This window comes from Haemorhous mexicanus, chromosome 7 (assembly GCF_027477595.1).
Source record: "Haemorhous mexicanus isolate bHaeMex1 chromosome 7, bHaeMex1.pri, whole genome shotgun sequence".
NCBI lineage: Eukaryota > Metazoa > Chordata > Aves > Passeriformes > Fringillidae > Haemorhous > Haemorhous mexicanus.
This window is the reverse complement of record NC_082347.1, coordinates 3,207,520-3,228,972: the sequence shown is the minus strand read 5'-3', so window position 1 is coordinate 3,228,972 and position 21,453 is coordinate 3,207,520. Positions and strand designations below refer to the sequence as shown.

The following is a 21,453-nucleotide window of genomic DNA, read 5'->3' as shown; positions in this document are numbered from 1 at the left end:
AAAGCAAAACTCCACTGGCTATTTTTGCCCTTCCCAGCAGCCCAGGGCAGTTTCCACAGTGGCACTGGAAGCCCCATGGGATGCAGCCAGAGCGATGCCCACCGGTGGGCACGGTCCTGGGGAGCTGCTGTGGGTAAGGGGGCTGCAAATTCCCTGTAGCTGGAGGGAGATCTCGAGTTATCTGCCTCGTACCATCAACTGATGGGGGAAGCTGTAGCACTGGCAGTTTTGCCACACAGTTTTTTATTTGTTTCTGTGTCTGCAGCACGCCTCAGGAAATGAGATCTCTTTACAATTGGTAAAGTGTGGGAAGTCCAAAGCAGATGTTTCACCCCTGTCTCACGTTCATCTGAGTAACAGGGCCCTGAAGCCTACAGCCCGTGCCCATCTCCTGCCCTGCTGCACTCTGCTGGTGCCCACACCCCACTGTGCTTGGCAAGCAAAGAGTTTTCCACCTTCCTACAAACAGGGAAGGGATTGGAGACCTGGATCTGAAACAGTCTGGGATGTGCAGGAGTTAAAAGTAAAGCATGCCCTCTGTGGGATGCCCAAGGAGCACTGTCTGTAAACCACTCAAGACATAGAATGAAAATAATCAGCTCTAATTTTAAAAAGTCTCATCTTGGGCTAGAGGCCACAAACTGCTGGAAGTTAACAAACTTTCTTTTTTTAAACAGAGAACAGCACATGAGCTAAACTAGATTGGAACACTAACCTTGAAACGTGCCATGGCATGACTATCACAGTTCAAGAGAGACAGGATTTTAAGTTAAGTATTTTAAATCCACAGAGGAAAGCTCAGTCACCATACCAAGGTCAGCTCCCTCAAATTTGCCTTCTATAAACTGTGAGAAAGATTCATAGGACAATGTTCTTCCTGCCTAGATCCTGTCTATGCAAACTGAAAGATTAAATATCCCAACAGAACAGGCCTACAAAAAGAGGCAAATAAATGAGGAGCCGGTATTTGAGAGCACAATTTGCTCCTGGAGCCTTACAGCTCCTGTACTGAAGGGCTGCCATTATTTTCAAATCACATGCAAAGCAGATTTCTTAACCTGCAAAGCTCTTGCTTTGCATTTTTGTAAGGCATTAGTTTGGGGAGAGGGGAGAAGGCTACCCTGACATTGTGCACCCAGACCCCTGAGCAGACACCAGGGGAAAAAATCTGCCTGAAAAATCTGGGAGTAGTCTTAAACTACAATAAACTCTAAAGTGTGGAACTGCTCCTTAGCAGTAACTTTCAGGGCTGTTGTATCTCCCAGCTGGCTCAGGAGGAATTTATAACATCACTAAATGGGGACCACCCTGCAGGAGGGCACAAGGACATCTGCTCTGCTGACCAGGGCAGAATGTGGGGCAAAAGGAAATCCCAGCAGGAGCCCAGAGGGGCATCATGGGGTGTTTCAGCCAATTCTTTGGACATGAACCCCTGCTCTGCCCCAGCCCAGGCAAAGGCTGAGGGAGCAGACTGGTCCAGAGGAGCAGTCTGGCACAGCAGGGTCAGGCCACTCCCTCTGCTGCTTTTCCTCAGCAGGCAGCCCAGGTTTATTTTGCAGCCTGTGCTCCTGGCAGATGGACAGATGGACTCCCATGGGTGCAGGGGCACCCTCAGGCCCAGGGCTTATCAGGGAGGCTCCAAGGCAAGGCACTATCTGTCCAGGCAGGGTCAGATAAAGAAGTTTCTGATTGACAGCTGCTCAGCAATCAGATAAACCCTAACTGCTGTGGGGTAGCTCTGCTCTCAGGGTCAGCTTTTCCCCTGCCTTAGCTGACAGGAGCTCAGCCCTGGCTTCCATGGGAATCCAAGCTGACCCCTGCACCCCTCAAACACTCATCCCCATGGAGCAGCAAAGCCAGCAGCCAGCTGGAGCAGCTGGGGGTGATCCTGAAGCACCTGTGATGCTCAGCTCTTTATTTGCTCTGCTGAGACAGTAGAAATAGGTATTTTTACAGGTCACTGCTCTGGGGAGCAGCCAGTACAGAAAAGGCTACATGTGTTACAAGCAGAGCTGGAAACAAGAGTGAGGAGAGAATGATGGCAACAGAAAAATAAACAAACCAAGGGATAGAGCCCAGGGGAGAGTGTCTGCATGGCAGCTGGGTCCAACACATGGAGCATTTCCTTTGCCTATCTTGCCTTTTGGAAAGGCAGAACAGTTTTCTTCCCTGACACTCACTGCTGAAGTGGGATGAGAGTCATGGATATCCAACAGGCCCTGGGCCCATTGGTCCATCTCAGGGAGTACCCATGAGCTGCCCTGTTAAATGCCCAAAATCACCTCTGATGCCTTTCAGAAGTGAGTTCCCCTCCAGGCAGGCAGTCCAGCTAAATTTAAGGATGCCTTTTGCCACCAGCTCATGTTCAACCAACCAACTTTGGTGACTGAAAGCAAAAGCTTCTTCTCTTCAAAATAACAAAGAGCTGGCAACCCAGAGAGAGAGATTTGGGTCCAGCTGGGGGGATTTCTAAATCCAGCCCTGAGGAAAAATTAATTCTTAACATGGGTCACATCAGAGCTCAACAGCTGACCCGTGCTCACCCCTGCACCCAGAGCATCACAGCCCAAGCAGCACAAGGCATCCCTTGGCCTCTCGTGCCACCCTCTCTCCTCTGAGGGCAGCACCAGGGCCTGGGCCCTGCAGATAAGATTTGGATCTTGTAAGAAAGCCCTGAAGAAATTTATCACGTAGAAATCAGGCACTCACTGCCCGATTTGGATTTTTTCTGTGATCTAGATCTCGCAGAAGAACAACTCCTCCTCTCTTCCCATGGTGAAGATCAACAAGTGCAGGGGGAGATCTTTGCTGGAAAGCCACAGCTGCATCAAAACTGAGCACAGCTGCCAAGGACCTTTCCCCATCAGCAATCTCCCCTCTCTCCCAGAAAAGTCAGCCAAGCAACAGGCCTGTCCTTCAGGTGGGAAAATCAGCTTTCCTTGCTGCTGGGACTGCTGATGCTTTCTGCTCCCACCTGCTGGAGCACAGTGCAGCAGAAGGCTTTGGCTGGCAATTTCAGGACTACAGTTTAAAAGCAGCATCTTGTTAAGGCATGACACAGCAGCCAAGCTCTGGTTACTGATTAGGGAGGCAATTCCAGCAGCTGACTGTCCTTTAAAGCTCCAGCCAGAGCAGCAGCAGCCCCACAGTGCAAGCAGAACCTGCACAGTGGAGCACAGGAGTTGGGAAAATGCCCCTAAACCCAGAAGGAGTTAACAAGGGAGAGAAGGATGGTGGCACAAAGTTGCTTTCAAAGCAAAGCCTGGTGCCCTACTCCTGCACTGCTTCTCAGGGAATGTGTTTTCACTCTGAACCAGTTGGTGTTGCTGCATGTTACTGGTTCAAGCCCAGCCACCCAGGAATTAGACACAGCTGTTTTTCCATCAGATGGTTTCTCCAGCACAGGACAGCCTCACACAAGTGAGCTTCTCACAGCTTTTAGATGCTTTTTGTCAGCCCTGGGCTCTTGCCCATAGATCCACCCCAAGCAGCTCACCTCGCCTCCACTGCCTGCACAAGTGCAAACTTATTTCTGTGTACAAGCACCACTGGTGACACAGACAAACTTCACACCACGTCTGGGGAGAAAGGACATCAGTAAATTTGGGAAGATGAAGAGGAGCTGGAAGCAGTGATTCTCCTGTGGGGCTCTCCCCATGAACCAGAGCTGCTGCTCCCATCCTGTGTGTAAAGTGGAGCAGAGCTGGTGTTTGGGCTCCAGTTAACCAGCCTGGAGTTGGAGCTTTGTGATCTTCACTGAATCGTTGGGGAAAGAGGTGAATTTATGTTTACATTAAAAGAGAAGGGTATTTTTTTTTTTTCCTATCACCCAAAGGAGCTAGGAATTTCTTAGCTAGCTTTAAGCACCTTTGATTTAGTAGAAGCATCCTTTCATTTTGAAATGTGACAGAAGAGAAAAATGAGGAAAAGCAGGAAAATCAGCTCTGCCACAGGAGCCTCTCCCAGCAGGACTGGCACTCCCCAGGCCTCCCAGGTCTTTTGGAAGGATCTGCTCCCTGCTCTCTGGGATGATGCTGCTGCAGCACCAAGCAACAGGCTCCAAACTGCTGCTCCTCAGGTTCAGAAACTGCCCTGCTGACAAAGCTGCTCTGCCCCCTTTCGTGATGAGCACATCCCTTTTGAAAACATCATTTGCATTACCTAGGAAAATTTTTTTTTTTTTTTTTGTCTTTTCTTACTTCAAGGACTCAGGGGAAAGCTGAAGCCTGGGGCAAGACTCACCTCATGCAACATTTCCAGCAAAGGGTGCAGCAGGGAGGCCAGGACAGGCTGGCCAGGGAGGTGAGAGTCTCAAGACTCTTGCACTTGCAATACCTTGTGCCTTTGCAGAGAGAAGCAGAATGTGTCAATCTCAATTTCTGTCTCCTTGTCTACATTAGAAATCACTTCTAATGATTCATCAGTACCTCTGGTATTTCAAAAGTCCTGGAATTCAGGTGGGAGGAGGCTCTGGGCCCACCTGACTGCATTCTCTCATGGGCTGCTGTGAAAATCCTCTGGTGTTACCTGAACCAGAAATCCAGAAATGGCTCAGAGTGGTTTGAGACCCTGCCTGAGAAATTTTTGCTCTTGCTCCATTCCAAGACACTTAAGTATGCAGAAAATCATCTTGCTCATTCCTTTTTTTGAAAAAAAATGCATTTCACCCACAGATCTCAGAATAACTCTGACACAAGCACTTTGTACTCCTCTTACAGTATTCACAGACTAGCACCAGCTCACTCATCACTTGCCTATCCCAGTCTTTCACTGATCACTCATCCAATTCCTCTTTGTTTCTGCAGAAAATTGCATTAAAAAGCTCAGAGAAATCCTTGTATCCTGGTCCAGTGCCAACTAACAAATCTCTTCCACAGCCACAATGAGTGTGTAAAAAGACTTTGCTGTACTTTGTGCACGCCAGATGCCAAAAATGCAAGCACTAGATACTTAAAATATTGCTATAAACACCCAAATTATTGCAACCTTTGGAGTTAAGGGACCACTTTATCAGCAGCTTCTCTCCAAACAGTCAGTTTCTCTTCTGAATGGAAGGAACACATTTTCCAAAGGTGCTGTGTTTGATATCCCAACAGTCTGCCTGGCTCTTCAGCTGCAAAGGCACAGCCAAACAATGGTTTTGGAAAAAAAGGCAGCCAGGCAAATAGTTCTCATCAGGAAACCACTGGTTTTGCACCTACCCATGACAAGGAGGGGTTAGAAACCACCAGACTGCAAAATGAAATGGCACAAGGAGGCACTTTGGACAGAGTTCCCAGGAAGTGTGTAAAAGAACTTTTCAAAGTAAAAATTAATCATTTGTAGCCAGCTCTAAAATAGCCACAGATGTTGCAATAGAAGAGGAAAGAAAGTTGACAAATGCTCCTCACCACAGCTTTGTGCACTTGGCTTTCTCGTAACAGTTCTGTAATTTCGAGACTGCACAAGGGTTTGCCTCATGAGCTGCCAGACTAGTTACATCCTCCTTTGCAGGGGCACATCTGGGCATCCTCCAATGAACAGCTCCACAGAAAACATCCAGGGAACACCAACTATCTCAGTCTTTTTGTAGAAACACACAAGCAAAAGTCATCTTTGCTCCCTCCGTGCTGAGCGAAAAGGAAAGCCCAAACTAAAGTGAGATGGGTAAAGCCTCGTGTTCACAGGATCACTGGTGTTTCTCATTGCCTGCTGCCAGGGCTAACCAGGCCCCAGAGTATTTCTGGAGGAGGAAGCACCATCACACTGCCACATCTGATGTGCTCACAGAGCAGGAAACCATCCACACCGAGCCTGTGCTGGGGCAGGACCAAACCTCCTGTGAAAAATGTGGGTTTTTATGATTGGCTTTTTGCAAATGTTCAAATGAATATTATATGTGTTGTGTTAGAAAGTGGTGCTGTATTAATTCTCTTCAGTAGTGTGTTAAATATAGTTTTAGGTTATAACAAAATGTTAAAATAGAAACTGTGCTATGTAAGATACTTTTTTTAAGAGAAGACTTGCACCGAGACAGCAGCCACAGGACACCCAAATCTTCCAGAGAAAGAGAATTTATTGCTCAATTATCAGAAGAAAAGAACTTCTTCCCACCTCGCTCAGCCCTGAAGACACTGTCAGGATTCAGAGGAAGAAGCTGACCCTGCCCAGACAGAATCCTGTGTTTGAATGGAATTGATGCACCATGGATGAGGTGTATGGATATGCAACAGGCTGTGGCTTTTAAGGGTTCATCCTCTGTTAACGTGGGGCCTTTTTTGGGCTTATTTTGCCCAGAAAGAGATACCTGGACTGTCCTTAACTCTTTGTTTCTATTGTCTCATATTGTCCTAATCCAAACTGTCCAAATAATTATTACTCTAATTATACTACTATTTTTATCACCATTTTATTACTATTCCACTTTTAAAATTCTAAAAACAAGTGACTGGTTTTTTTCACAACAACCATGCCCATCACTCCAGTTTATGACACCTACCACACCTCTAGCCAACATAAGAATTAAGCACTTCAATTAAACCCAAACTGGTTTTGATCAAACCAAATCACTTTTCATGAGTGCTGCATGCTATTTGAAGAAATACACTGAGGTTATGGCTCTGATCTCACACTTGACAGGAATTCTGCAGAAACTTGGACTTCTTGTAAATCTCACTGCTTTATGCTGGCTAAGGAGAAAAAACTGAGTAGAACAACAAAAAGGAGGTTTCATCTCTCAGTTGGGAGATGTTTTTGCTGTACAGAAAGGAATAGAAATGCAGGTTAAACAGAGTTCACAGGAACTTAATCTTCAATTAATCTTTGAAATAAATGCCTGACCTCACACATACTTTACAGCTAAAACTCAACATTCCTGAAGGGAGCTTTGCTGCCTAATCCAACAAGCTCCCCACCTCCTTTTTTTTTAACTAAATACAGAAACTTACATAAGTTCATTCTCTCAAATCATTGAACAAACAGGAATTACTCAAAGGGCCTTCTCAAAAAGACATGCCTTAAAAGAAGCACAGCATAGTACTTTGTGCTGAGCTTCTGGCACCATGCAGTCTCCAGAAATAAAACAGAATTAGCTGGCAGAAGCTTTGAGCATTTAGTCTAGGAGATGAACTGGCATAATTGCTTTCTGTAACTTCATATGCATTTATATGAAATAGATTGTTTTTTAAAGTTGGAAAGCCAAAGTGTTCTAGGGCCAAAGTGTTCTGGGTATCTTCAGAGGAGAGAGCTCTCCAAGCCACAGTGCCAATCACACTGATTGTGCTGAAAAAGCTCTGATCCTTCTTCTAGCAGGCCTTCTTACCTCTGGCCCTACTCCTGCCTGCCTGCTGAGCTCTCACTGTGGTTTTGGTGGATTCAGGGTGTTTCTCTGCACACCTGATGATGGTTAAAAGGGCTACATCAAATTATTAAAAGGGATACATCACCCTGCACTTCATTCAGCTTTGCAGTTTCCTGCAGGTCATTTTTCACACTTCAGACCAGTATTTGAGGGGGGGAAAACATTTTTTTAATGCTAGGATAGCCCACAAACTATCCTCCTCCAAATGACAAGAAAACTAATGATGATGGCTCTACAAAATTTGCTCAAAGGCAAAAGCATAGAAGGAAAAAAATCCCAAACAACTACTCCAAACATGTATTGCTGCCTTCTGCTTGAATATGAAACTAAAAGTTAGCAGAAAAAATTTTAATCTTTTGGTTTGTGGTAAAAGTGCACACTAGCTTTTACTGAAATCAGACAAAAACAATGTGCAATAGAGCCTGCTGAGAAATGTTTCACTGAGAAACTAGGGCTGTCTTATTTTCAGGCCACAGGAAAATCTGAATTAAAGATCTGCCTACAAAAATGAAACTCCTAGAGGCTGACTAGACAACTATTTAGTAAAACAGAAAAAAACACACCCAGGCACGTGCACTCACTCTCTCCCTGACTCTGCAGGCACACAAGTAGCTGATCTAGCTTTGAGTTTTGCTACTGCTCATTTCCAGCACCCATTTTTTGTTGGCCTATTTGCTTGTGGTTAGCAGTCCAGCCTGCAGAAGAGATTTTTGCCATTCAGATGTACCAGCTTTCCCCTCACACCCTTTAAGCAGATGTGATGTTTCTTCCCCTTCAACCCCCAGAAGATTCCAGCTGTTCTGGCCGTTCTCCTTGAGTGCCCTCTGGTGCTGTGAACACGTTCCCACCCTGTCACCAGGTCAGTGACAGCACTGCTGGTGCACTGCTGTAGGGGGATGGAATATAAGGAAATAAAGATAATGTAGAAAGTAATCTGACCCCTGAGGAGTTGCAGCTGGGCCAGTTATCCAAGATTAGGAGCAGGCCTGACTTTACCAAGAGTTCTATAAAAGAGTGGGGTGGTTGGGAAGGGCACTGGGGTCAGGTGGCTGCTGTGTGAGGAAGGAAGAGTCAGTGCTCTGAGGAGCTGCCCACGAGAAACACCAAGAAGGAGTGGAACTTTTGGGATGAGGAGACCACAGCATGGAGCCCCTGCGATAAGATGCCATGCTGCACAAAGCCAGCCTGTCCCTTCCCCTGCCCCACGTCCCCTGGAGGCTCTGGCCATCACCTCTTGCTCTGTATTTCATCTCTAAGAGCTTCAGAGAGCTCCCAGTACAGCCTGCAAAGAGAAGCCTCCCATGGCATCAGGCTGTATCAGGCAAATGTCTGGAGCACTGGAGCACTCCATGGTGGGTTAGGAGCAGAGGATTGTCTCCCACCACAAAGGAAGTTGGCTGCTTTCTTGCTCTGGCTTCTTGCACTACAACTGCTCACGTGTTTTTACCAAAGACACTCATATGGAAACACAATCACAACTAATTCTTTTGGCCAAAGTTAAAATGTATATTGTTTCTTAGTAAGACACAGGAAACAGAATTCCAAGGACTCTGAAGAAACATTTAGCCAAGCTAGTCAATTTATTGAGCCTGTATCAACTGGGTTTTGATTAACAAGGCAAAAGAACAACAAGCAACATACAAAATAAATACTGAAAACAAGTTCCCTTCACATTGATAAAGTTTTCTGGGGACAAACATTAGAAGAGATAAAATGCATCCTAGTTGGAAGAATGTGCCTCCGGTTCATAAGAAAAAAATTTCTTAGAGAAGAAGATTTTCTTAAAAGAAACTATTTTCATACAGCACTACACTTAAAAACTGAATCATACACCAAAGAAAAAGCTGTGGGGGAGAAAAGGTTTATATTTACATATAGGACACACAGTACAGAGCATTAGCTGGACTCAGACTTTACATTTAGAGTTTATACCATTAGTGTGGGTGAGCTAGGGAGCAGGAGAGCTCTGAGCTGTTCACAAGGTTACACTAGTGCAGGCTCTGGGTGGATGTCCCTGCAGACACCTGACTTCTATCAATCAGTAGGGAAGCTGTGCCACAGCACTGGCCTGGACAGGTAACTGCTCTGAGAGTGCCCACTGCCTCTGAGGCAAGCATTTATACAAATGAAGACACCTTTGCTCTTAGCCTCTCCATGCTTGCTGGAAGAAGATTCACCATCTCCTTACTGAGTTCTAGTTCAGTTTCAATGGCAGGGACAGCATCTGGATACTTCTCACAATAATCTACCAGAAATGTGTAATACTCCAATGATGTCTGCATGTTTTCCAGTTGCTTTTTGCTGTCTGAAGTAATAAGCTTACCATACAGTCGTGCAATATGAAATTTAGCCACCATGGCAGGGCGAAGAACATCTTCCTCGAGTTTTTCAGGAAACACCTTATCAGGGTTCCTCAAAGAATCCAAGAAGAGTTCATAATACTTGATTGCAAACTGAGCCAGAGAATTAATTTTTTTAACTGTGTGTGAATCTAGCTTCTCTAGCCTGTTCCCAATAGCCACCTTTAAATCCATCATCTCATAATAGGTGTCAGCTAGCTCACACTGCAGCTGCCTGCGGACCAGCAGGTAGTACTGGGGGTTCAGGTCTGTGTAGATGGGCTCCAGCATGTCTATCCTACGCTTGTGCATTTTGCAGCGCCTCTCATAGTCTTCTTCAAAGAAAGCAAGGACCTTAAACAAAGCACTGTGATCCTGAACTATTTCAATGTGGTCAGTAACATAACCATCGACCTGAAAGAACTCTTTTGCCTCCTGAACATAGTTCTGACCGACCAGGAAGACTTCTCTGGCTTCTTGAAAATCTAAAGGATATACGCTGCTCACTTTCTCCTCCATGGCTAGGACAGAGTCACATATGTCACTTGTCCCAAAAAGGACAGCTTTTTTCCTGCCCTTCTCCTTTTCATCCTCTTCTTTCTTCCTTTGGGCTTTAAGCTCCAATTGTCTGTCTGGATCCAGCTCTCCTATGTTATCCTGAAATGAGAAAGCATGCTAATTAAAACAAATCTGCCTTATAAAGAGAGACCAAATCATTCTGAGTCACCTTTGAAATGTAAATTAGTGAGCAACAAGACAAAAGGGAAATCCTTGATATATGAGGCCTTATATTAACAAAAGAATCATGTAAGTTGCATTATCAATTCTGAAAAGCCATAAAATTAAGGTGGTTCAGTCTCCCTACCCTGTGTGACAAAACAGCCAAAGGAATAAATGTTAAACCCAAGGGCTCTGCTTCACAAAGCATTTCAGCAAATGCTGGTTTAAACATCTGAAGAAATACTTAAACAAATTAAGTGAACTGAATCAAATCTGAATTAATCAAGTGCTTGGATGAATGAGAACATCAGCACAAAAGACTGTTGCATATTAAGACAACGTTCTTACTGGCAGTTAAATAAGAAGGAATCTGTCAAATCAAGCAGCAAGAAAATGCAGCAGAGAGGAGGAAATGTTGTGAAGTTGCACAAAATTAAATCATTAAAGAATAATAATTAAATAAAATTAAATTAATAATGAAAGCAATGCACTGATCACTCTCCAGGGCTGATCCCCTATCTGTGCTTACTCTTAAGTGCTGCCTTTAAGTCAAAGCATACCATGAAACACTTGCTACACTGCAAGCATCTGTTGTTTTGCTCACTGGGCAATTGCTTATTCCTTGTTCCCAAGTGCAAACTGACTCCTCTTGCACACATCAAAGCAGACTTAGTTTGCTGCTAGACAGTGACAGCTACAGAACAATTTTCTGTTACCTCAAGCAATTTTCGAGCGCTTTGCAGAAGATTCAGGCAATACTTGATCCAACACCTTGCAATTTCAGCTTTCCTCTCTGGGAGGTCCTGTTGGTCTGGCTCTGTTTCATCTGCTGAATGGACATAAACACATAAAAACTTTAAGAGAAGTCCAGCAAGACCCTCAAATGTTCCATGCAAAGAATATACTTGTATTTAGTTTTCCTCATGGTTAGACAGAAACATGTTCTCCATGTCAGTTTATGTAATAATTCTGTAAACTGTCACTTCTGGTAGAAACCCATACAGATTAACAAGGATTTGTCATGTATGAATTCTGAAAATAAGTAGATCATAATGTGTTTTTAAAATGACATTTCATCTTCAAGGTGTTTTACTGGAAAAGGTGTCCAGGTCTTTTTGTAGTAAAATAAAGAAATCAGGATAATTCATTTTCTGAGTTTCAGCTGTCTGCCCAGTAATTGTTTCTGAGGATGGTAAGGGCATTTGCATTGCAATGGGCCCCAGACTTGCTACCAAAAAAGGGAACAAAATAGGGGAACCTGTCTTTGGTTAAGCTACCTGGTACAAACATAACATTTATTAGCTCCACAACTTCTGTATTTTTCTCCCAAAGGCTCCCCACCATCACAGACAGCAGCACTGCTGATGTCTCAAAAAACCATGTTTCATAAACCAAACAGATTTCAACAAAAACTCATTTCCCAGTCTCTTTGCAGAGGGCAGAGAGTTAGCTGAACAATGAGAGGACATTCCTACAGGATAGCAGCACTTCAAATAAAAAGCCAACTTCACACTCAGACCCACTGCACTCATTATCTTTCATTAGAGCAAATGAATTTCTTATTCAAGGAATTAAGAACTGCTGCCAATCTAAGAAAAGGCCCTTTTATTAATTATCTCTGTGTCAGTTTATATTCCAATTAACATGATAAAATGGAAGTACTTGAGAATGGCTAATGCTGTGGTCTTTCTGTAAATCAGAACTTTCTGCAAGTCCACAGCCCAGCTCTGTGCCATGCAAAGGAAGGGAAGGTAGGATAAGCAAATATTCACCAAAACAAACAGGATTATCACGACTCCTCTGTGGTGCAGGAAGAAATCAAGACAGAACTCAGCTGGCTCACACTTGCTCCCTCTCCATGAATTAAAGCTCTACCAGCTGGAAGCCTGCACTTGCCCAAGACAGACATAAAAAGTGCTGCAGATAAGCAAAGCCTAGGCCTAAACCAGAGCATGACACTACCATGGAACCACAGGTCCCTAAAACTAGGGTCACATCTCTGAAAGTTTCTTCTCCTGCTATTCACACTGGCCTGCCAAGCTGATCCTTTGCATCAAGGCCCAAACAACAAGGAGGGCAGCCACAACTCCAAAACCAGCCACTGATGAGGCTGCAGCATCCAGCAACAAGAGACAACAGCAGCACCTTCTGGATTTGGGGTTTGAAAAGCTGCAGCTTTGCTCCCTCTTTTTAAGGTATTCCCAGGAATCCTTGGTTTGGTTCACTGAATGACTGCCCTCTGATCACTGAGGCAAACTGCATTTTTAGCACATGCACAAAGCCAAATGGATGAACACTGCCACTGTTGAAGGGGATATTGTTTTAAATTTCACTTTTACTCAATTATTGCTTTCTGAAACACCAGAAACAAGCACTTTTTCTCAGAGGGTCTACACAGTCAGTCCTGAGCTGTAGTAGCAGTCACTTTTCAGAAACATTCAACTCTGTTAAAAAATATTTTAGGAAATTAACACTGGGGTAAGTTTTGTACATGTTGTTAAACTTCAGTTTTAAACATTAACACATAGTGATGCTTAATTCACAATAATTTTATTTTATTCAAAACTTTTTTATAAACTTACAGTCTTCAGCAGATGGCACCTGTCCAGCTTGGCTGAAGATGACACTGGCTGCTGCTAGGCAGTGTCGAGCCTCCATAAAGCATTCCTGAGAGAAACAGAGCAGCATTTAGCAGGGCTGGGAGCAGCTCAAGCACTGCTGCCACTTGGCCAAACCCCTCACCTCAGACAGTGAGCCTACATGACCACAACTGAGAGGCTCTGGAGCATATTTCCCAGGCACTGGAAGAAAACACAATTTTCCCACACCTGTTAGTGAATACAATATTTTCTAATTGGTTTTTCTGTACCACAGCCACAACACCAAGCCTTTCCTTTAATACTGGCAATGCACACTGAACCTCTGACTGTTGTGCCTGCCCTGAGGTGAAGGCAGTGATGCCTTGTGGCAAACACTGGTGGGAACAGCCTGACACACAGCTCAGCACCCTGAGTCAGATCTAGATTCCTTTACCCATATTTGGCAGTGCACTGTTAAATAACTGCTCCTGTCAATGCATTAAAAAGATATGCAAATTAGGAGTTACTACTGAAATTAGCATTAACTGGCTTAGGTAGGGCAGGAGTCTTTTTAAGCATCAGAAAAGAGCATCTGAATAGCCTGGAATATAGAAATTCTGAGATAAAGCTGAAGCATTTCCTAACAGTAGATTGTTTAGAGTCAACATGTGGCAAACAGCTACCAACTCACATATTCACTTTCATCTTCAAACAATTCCTGAGCACATGCTAAGGCACAAAGGACAATAATTTATTGGAAACAAAAAGCCATATCTTGGCCCTCATGAGATGCTTTTTGTGTTCAAACTTCATTGTAAGAGAACAACATAACAAAGAATTTTAAATTCAATTATTATAACCCCAAAGTTTAGTTATGAACATGATGTCACATCACTGCTAATATTTCATTAACTACAGAGCTTTTCTCATGTTTACAGCCCTGTTCACCTTCCCCACTGCCATCACAAGCCCACAGGAAAACCACCATGTCCCTTTCAAAAAAAACCTGACGGATGCTTCGTGTCAGAAGACAACCTGTGGTTTTAGAGGTGCAATATTTTCATCTTGCAGCTCTGTCTCAAGGAGCTGTCTGAAGGGCTCCATGAAAGGGACAATCCCAGCAGGGAAGCTGGGTGGGTTACCTTGGAGAGGTAGTACTGGGACAGCGTGGCAGCGTTGCGTGCCCACTCCACGGGCTGGTAGCCGCAGTACTCGAGCTGCCGTTTCAGAGTGGTGTGGCAGTACTGAGCTGCCTTCTCAATCATGTCCAGGTGCTGGTACACTTGTGCCAGGTAATACAGAGTATGTGTGTAGGCTTTCTCAAATCTGCAAAAACAACAACAGCCTCTTCAGATGCTTTTTTTTCCCTTTTTTCTTCCCTAAATACTTACTCATTGTCATAGGAGCCTCCTTGAGCTAGGTCTAACAAGCTCTCAGAGGCCTATAACACACCCAGGATAGCTCAGCTACCCTTGGAGGCATAAAAATCAGCAGGATGGCTTCTGCTATGCTGGAAACAAAAAGGTTTTTAATATAAAGCAAAATAACAAACAGAGAAAAACCCAGCCAGGTGCAGGAGGTCTTTGCTGCTGGTAGAACACCCCACAAAATTGATTGGTTTCTTTGTATTCTTTTTAGTTAATTGGGACTTTTTGGCTCCTGCCCAGCTGGCTATCCTTCAGTTTGAGGTGAAGTCCCCCAGGTCCTATGAGGTGTCTTTTCACCTAATTGAGGAGAGAAACTTCTGGGCTCATTTCCTTTTTGAGGGGACAAAGGACACTTCTGTCACTCCTCAACAAGGGGGCACATCCCTATAACTCATAATTAAAAAAAAAAAAAGTAATAATAGTATAAGTATGCTGTTTAACACCCACCTTTTGGATCTTTCTTGGTCTGTGAGTTTTTCTTCTTCTGCCATGAAATGTTCACTGGGATCCAGGGGAGGATTTCCATCCTGCAAGGGTACATGACACATTCAGCAAACTGCATTTCTTTCTCTGTGGCACAGGGCTCCCTCTCCTGGCTGCACATCATTTACCAGCTGCCAATCCCAAATTCAACAGAGCTTTGCATAACCCATCTCAGTGCCACTTCTCCAGAGCAATTCCACAACACTCAGGAGGAGATTTAGAGGATGAAAGTCACAGTTCCACACAGAATGACAAAACTCACAGCTTGCAGGAGGCCTCTGCTTATGCACTTCAAAGCAATCCATGCTGCCTGTGCCAGAGATACTCAGCCTGGAGGGTACAGGACTCTACTGGGCTTCTTTATTTTGTGCAATAACATTCTGGCTTTGAGGCATCCATTTAACACCAAGCCTTCAAGTGTGAAATCTCTGTTTGCCCAGCTGCACTGATGAGCAGCAAGAAAACCTCCTGCAGGAAGCACTGCAGAGAACACCAAGTGCTGAGAGCTCAGCAGAGCTGCTGGGAAGATTCTTCTAAAGGGACTCCCAGAACCCACAAGCTGGCAAGAACATTTACCCAGACAAACAAACAATGTCTTTGGAGAATGAAGATGCTAAATGTTCCTATCAGGAATAACCTACATGCAAGTATTAATTAATAGTGGTAGTTCCCATCATTAGAAGCACTTTTTTGTTCTTCAAAAAAGTTCTGTCAGACCCTTACAGAGACAACTTCACACCTTTTGGCACTGCTGTGTCCACATCTGCCTTAAGACAATTGTCAATAATGTCACCAGAGAGCTCCCAGGCAGTCCCAAGAGATGAACACTGCTTATGGCAGAGCTTTATTAGTCTGGGCTCATCCCATTTCCTTTGCAACTGGGAATAACTTCAGGTGCCAATTCTAAAACACTCCAAATGAAACCACCTTTTAAGGAGAGCTTTTCTCCCACCACACACTGCATCCTATCCTGGAGGGTGTTCAGCGTGCCTGCCAGCAACAAAGTCCAGGTTAGTCTGCAGCTTGTCTAGCCCTCTCCTAACCCCATTTCTTTCTTAGCTAAGAGAAAGTAAGGCAACAAATAAAAATCAGTTTCAATAAATACTTTTCATGAGTTAATGCAGACGTAGGTAGGAACAGGAACAAGGGCAGAGAACACACTCACTTTACAGAGAAGAACACCTACTAAGTTTGTACTGCTTCTCACTAAAAACCCCTGAACAGAATCATTTACTTGCTTTTAATAGAAGTGTTTTACTCATCTTAAAAAATGAGCAAATGTACCTGAAACACATAGTGACAAACTAAAGCATGTTTCACCTACCAGAGGTATGCAGATTTTAGCATATGATCTTTTAATCTGTAGGTCTTTGTTTACACCTCATTAGTTTTTATGAGGTGAATTTTTAACTCTTCCTCTTGTTTTCTTTAGATACAAACATTCTAACAAGATATGGAGTATATTCTGGCAAGACTAGAGCTATTCCTGCAAAGAAAAGAACTGAAATGACACAGTAAGCAAAATTCTTGCCTCCTTCCTGTAGATCTACAGATCTATCTCTGATACCAAGCCTTATGCTTTTACTTATCCTCAGAAAGAGCTCTGCAACTCTCCTTTTAAGTGAATTTCATTAGCCCAAGCTCTTTGCCTTGGTTTTGCTTTAGGGGGAGGAACCACCCTATCAATTTGTAAGTTAACTGGACCCAGGCAGTGAACAACTAAATCCATCAGCTCAGGAAAATGTCTCCATCATCACCAAAGACTCCCTGAGAGGAAGGCTTCCTGATAGCCTAGAAATGGAGAATGTCACAAAAACTACATTCACATATTTATAATCTGTGAAAGACAAATGTTGACATCCTTGTATAAATCTGTGGTTTCTTCTAAAAGAAAGAAGACTTAAAGCATGGCTGTGTTTGACTGCATAATGCCTGGAACTCCAAGTGCTAAATAATGGTGGGGGAAAAGTGTGGCAAGTGATCATCAGGTATGAATAACCCTAATGCTTTGGTTTGTATAGGAAATATTTACAAAAGTGATGCAAGGTTTTCAGTTATTAGAGAGTTGTATATGATTTTGTGAAAAAACAGATGTTAAAAATAAAAGAATATGGGTTGGGTTTTTTTTTTTTAGTTTATAGTAAACAAACTAAAATTTTAGGCTTTGTTTCTTTACATTGTCAGTAAGGAAAAAAATTATAAGAAGAGTGTGGCAGAGGCTCTGGCCACAGAGAGCAAGGCACAACTTTCCCAGGCACTGTCCTGGGGAAGGCTGTGAGAAGATGAGAGAAAAGAATGAGAAACAATTCTTATCCCCACTTGCTGCCCCTGCTGTTGTGCACATGTGGATGTGTTAGGGAGATGTGCTGACCAAAGGGAGGTTCCTTGAATGGCCACTGGGGATGGGTTTGGCTTCAAGGACCAGCAGGGCCCACCTGTTGTGAGTGAGGGTGATGGGTTTTCTTAGTAAGTACAGAGTAATAAAGTGATTGATCAGCCTTTTGAGGATCATGTTAATAAATTCTTCTTTATACCCTTTTAAACCCACTTTACCTTTCTCCTAATCCTACCTCACAACAAGAAAAAAATACACTAACAATCAACCAACACTAAACCCCACCACACTCATTAATACATTAACCAAAATAAATCTCAACAAACCAAAACCACCACACCTAGTCAGGCAGCAAAGCCCCAGAAGAAATATTCAGTAACCACTACCAACAAAAATTTCAAGTTTCAGAAAAGTCTACACTGCAAATGTGCAGCACTTTAATCCACTGTACCATGGCACCAGTTTAATTTCAAAATAACTGGAGCAAGTGCCAGATTCTTTTGGAAGTCATGTGATAGCTGGGGCTGGGTATAAATACCAAAGTTGAACATCAGGAGTTAATTAGAGAGATGCAGTATCTCTGGTTAGCCCAGCTGATCCTCAGGGCAGGAAAGAAGCTGACAAGCTTTTCAGCACAAGTGGGGCTTTCTTCTAGATCCCTTACCTCTCCCATCACTGTGGCTGCAAAGGTGGAAAGAGGGCAGTAACCAACCAATTTTAACAAATCTTAAAATTTCCACAAGTATAATCAACACTACTCTAAACCAATTTCATGGTAAAACCTGAACTGAACCTGTGATTTCATGAAACTAAGGTCTGTCCAACCCATTCAGCTGTGCTGAGACACAGCTACTGCTTCTTGAAGGCCACAAATGTTTTTAGCTCTCTCCAGAACTGTCCCTGAGGCAACTCAGTGAAGGAACAGCTTTGCAAAGAGCTTAAAAATAGCACAAGGGAGTCTTTGTAGGATCCACAGCAGAATGCAGAGCTCCAAAGGTTGTTTAATATGCATGAGAGGGTTAGCTGTCTGTGAGATGGTCCTCTTGGATATGGAACTAAACTACTTGCCCCTGCAAAACACTGCACAGTCAGAGCAAACCATGCAAAAATTAGTTTTGCTTCCTTTTCCCACTGAAAGCCATGGATATTTTTATTGCATTTCCGAGATAACATTTGGTGATAGCCCTCATTAAAATCCAAATTCTACCAGGCATCAACTTTGGATTATTAAAGAGCTTTCAAAAGGGACCATTATTTTTGAGTAAATTTTTTTCTATTTTGAAATTAGCAAGCAATGCTCTAGTTTGCCTTGTCCTATACTGCAGTACAACTTGTATCACTTGCCAAAAGTATCACAGCAGCCAGCATAAAGCACAGAAACTCAAAATTCCACTGCCTGTTTATTTCAAAGATTACTTAACCTGCAAGTGGCAGGTGAAAGTAAAAGCTGCCATGACATTACCACAGTACCTCTTTCATGTATTGATTATACAAGGCTTCTGCAGATTCCAAGTATGTTTGTGCAGTTTCAATTTCATCCCTTTGAGACCACAGGATCCCCAGATTGTTCTAAAAGTAAAAGGAAAAAAACAAAAAAAATAGTCACATTCCATTTGAATTACATTTTTTTCCCAAACAATTGAGCAGTCTTTTTTCCTTATATATGTGTGTGTGTTCTAATACAATGGATTTCAAAAAGCAGAAATTGTGCCCACACATTTCACATTTCAGGGAGGGGGTTTTCACAAGAAATCAGAAATTTGTTAACATGACTCCATAGAAAAAAAATTAACAAGAAAAAATATGCTAGGGATGAATGCCTGTATATTTTAAAATGGAAAGGGATTTAAAGCACCTCTGAGGTCCAAAAGTTATAGAATACTGCCTTCAAATTTAAATTAAAGCAACTGTATCTGTGAACCCAACATTGACAAAAAGTACCTCTAATTTTATTAATAAGATGGTGTTAATAATGATCTATGTCTGATGTGCTAATTTAAACCCTAGGCAGTGCTGTTACAAAACTCAAGAGGGCTAAAAAAAAAAAAACCCCAAAACCTTCAAAATAATGAGACTGTGTAGCTAATTAGGCTGTGTATGCCAGCCCTGTGCCCCTTTCAATTCCATTCCTCTGTTTTTATAAGAAAGCACATCCCATGTTGTTTATGAACTGGAACACTTTGCCAAAGGCCAGATTCCATCAGGCAGAGCCTGGGAAACACCATCTTATGCAGAAGCTCAGAAATCACAAGTGGGGCTAAAGAGAGAGGCCCAGCAGGAAAAAGGAATGCTTCTTCCTACAGAACAGCAGTCATGCCATGGCACACACTGCAGGCATCCCAGAGGGTGGAGAAGGACTGCCACTGATGGCAGGCACTGCTTTTAAACCAGAATTGTTTAAATTAAGTACTCAAGGCTGCTACAGCCCTTGGCACTGAGGGCTGAGGGTTCATTCCCCAGCCTGGGCTCAGCTCCACCCCTCAGGACAGAGCCAGGTGAGAGCAGAGCCAGCACTGCTGGACCACAGCACCCCTCAGGCACTACAGACTGCATCCTGAAGGCCCCAAAGCAGTGAAGTCCATGCAGACTTTGGGCTACCAGAGAGAAGAGCTGCCTTCCAGCACACCAGCATCCCTGGTCCTGAGCCCCAAGAGCCCTGTCTCCCCAGGAAGGTGTGGGAAGATGTCATTTACCTCAGCTGGAGCAATCTCCTCACCTCCCCGAGGGTGACAGACTTGTAGCAGTGCACCCAAACCCACCCAAGGACAAGGAGCAGATGTAACCTCACTGTCCCAGACAACTCAGCTAATTTAACCAGTGTAAGACAATTCCTCATTTCATTTCCACCTTTCCATGTCAGCCCACAATTCCTTGACAGTTTGATGAGGAGATTCTATACAGCCTTCTCTAATTAGGGCAACCATTTCTGACACAGATATCTAAATAACTGCTCTATTTCATGTACTAAAGACAATTGCATTGTCTAGAGTCAGATGCCTAACCACCAGCTACCATGACAGAGTGATCAAGTTAAGGCCCTTCTGTGAATCTTCATGCAGCAAGAACTAATTTTGATCCTTCCCTTCTTCAGTATAAAGAGAAAATATTATTACTTCAAACACCAACAAAACTGTATTTATCCATCTGGGACAAATGCAATCGCTTAAATTATAACAGGCAATTTATCGCTTCAGGATAATGCATCAATAAAAGCATCACCCAACATCACTGTGACAACCGAGGAGTTAATGTATCACAAATAAATTCTGGACGTAGTGAGGTCTTTTTGTAATTTATTCTCGCACAGTTCTTACAAGTTTTGCGTCGGCCTGCCCAGAAGAGCACGCTGATCTACCAACACCCACTTTCAATGAGAACACATCTTAGATGCTCTGCGCGCCCGGAGGCATCAGCAGCAGGCTCAAATCAGACAAGCATCCCTCCAACAACCACCACCGGCGAATGATTCCTTCCAGCAAGAGCTGAACGCCAGGCCTGCCGTGGTTATTAAGGTTAATGAGCAGCACCAGCAGCCCGGGATCTCCTGGCAGAGAGCGCCCGGCCCAGCCCGCCGACACCAGGCCCCGCTCGGCCGGAGCCCCCCGCCCACGGGCAGCCCCTGCGGCCTGCCCAGCCCACCTGGGCCTGTATGTAGAGGGACACGCAGTCCGGGGAGAGGCGGTGCGGCTCCAGGAGCTGCGTGCAGCGCTGCAGGTGCTCGTCGCCGGCCGACAGCTCCTCGGTGTCCGTGTGGTTGACGCCCAGCTCGTACTCCAGCACGGCCCGCCGCACGGCCAGCACCGCCTCGCCGCCCTCCTCGGCGGCGCTCAGCAGCTGCTTCACCTCCTGCAGCAGCGCCCGGGCGCTGTACTTGGAGCGGTACGGCTCCGTCTCGGGGTCCTTGAGGGACTCCACGGTCGAGAGCGTGCGGGCGGTGCGGAACTTCTCGCACACCGCGGGCCACCCTCCGCCCGCCGCCGCCATCTTCCCGCTGCCCGCCCCGCCCCGCGCGGCGCGCGCCCGGCCCCGCCCCCGCCATGGCCCCGCCCCCGCCCCTCAGGCGCCGCCGTGAGGGAGCGCCCCGAGGGACAGCGAGCCCCGGCACTGATGCCCAATTTTTCTGAAAAAAATTTATTTCAGAACCCGATTTTTTTAGCGCTGCTGAAGAGGTAAGGAGTTCCCTTGCCTCACGGTCACTGTCCGTGCTTGGATGAATTCTGTTCCCTCGCAG

General features: G+C 44.5%; 1 protein-coding gene across 2 annotated transcripts; it reads right to left on the bottom strand.

Moving 5' to 3' along the window:
- Nucleotides 1–8,896: 8,896 nt before the first annotated feature.
- Nucleotides 8,897–21,224, bottom strand: KIFBP (kinesin family binding protein). 2 transcript variants are annotated; one of them, XM_059850872.1, is made up of 7 exons: nucleotides 20,862–21,224; nucleotides 18,693–18,791; nucleotides 14,852–14,931; nucleotides 14,120–14,303; nucleotides 12,981–13,065; nucleotides 11,115–11,227; nucleotides 8,897–10,335 (listed from the first exon to the last, which is right to left on the bottom strand). In XM_059850872.1, exons 1-7 carry the CDS (start codon nucleotides 21,204–21,206, stop codon nucleotides 9,457–9,459), a joined length of 1,785 nt encoding a protein of 594 aa, XP_059706855.1. In that variant the 5' UTR covers nucleotides 21,207–21,224; the 3' UTR covers nucleotides 8,897–9,456. The 2 variants fall into 2 exon arrangements, with proteins under 2 accessions (XP_059706855.1, XP_059706856.1); XM_059850873.1 differs by having other exon boundaries at nucleotides 11,115–11,224.
- Nucleotides 21,225–21,453: the final 229 nt, after the last annotated feature.

Coding starts and splice junctions, on each gene's coding strand:
- KIFBP (XM_059850872.1), bottom strand. CDS start 21,206: ATGGCGGCGGCGGGCGGAGGGTGGCCCGCGGTGTGCGAGAAGTTCCGC. Junction 18,792..20,861: donor CCCTCTACATACAGGCCCAG/GTGGGCTGGGCA, acceptor TTTTACTTTTAG/AACAATCTGGGGATCCTGTG. Junction 14,932..18,692: donor ATAATCAATACATGAAAGAG/GTACTGTGGTAA, acceptor GTACCCTTGCAG/GATGGAAATCCTCCCCTGGA.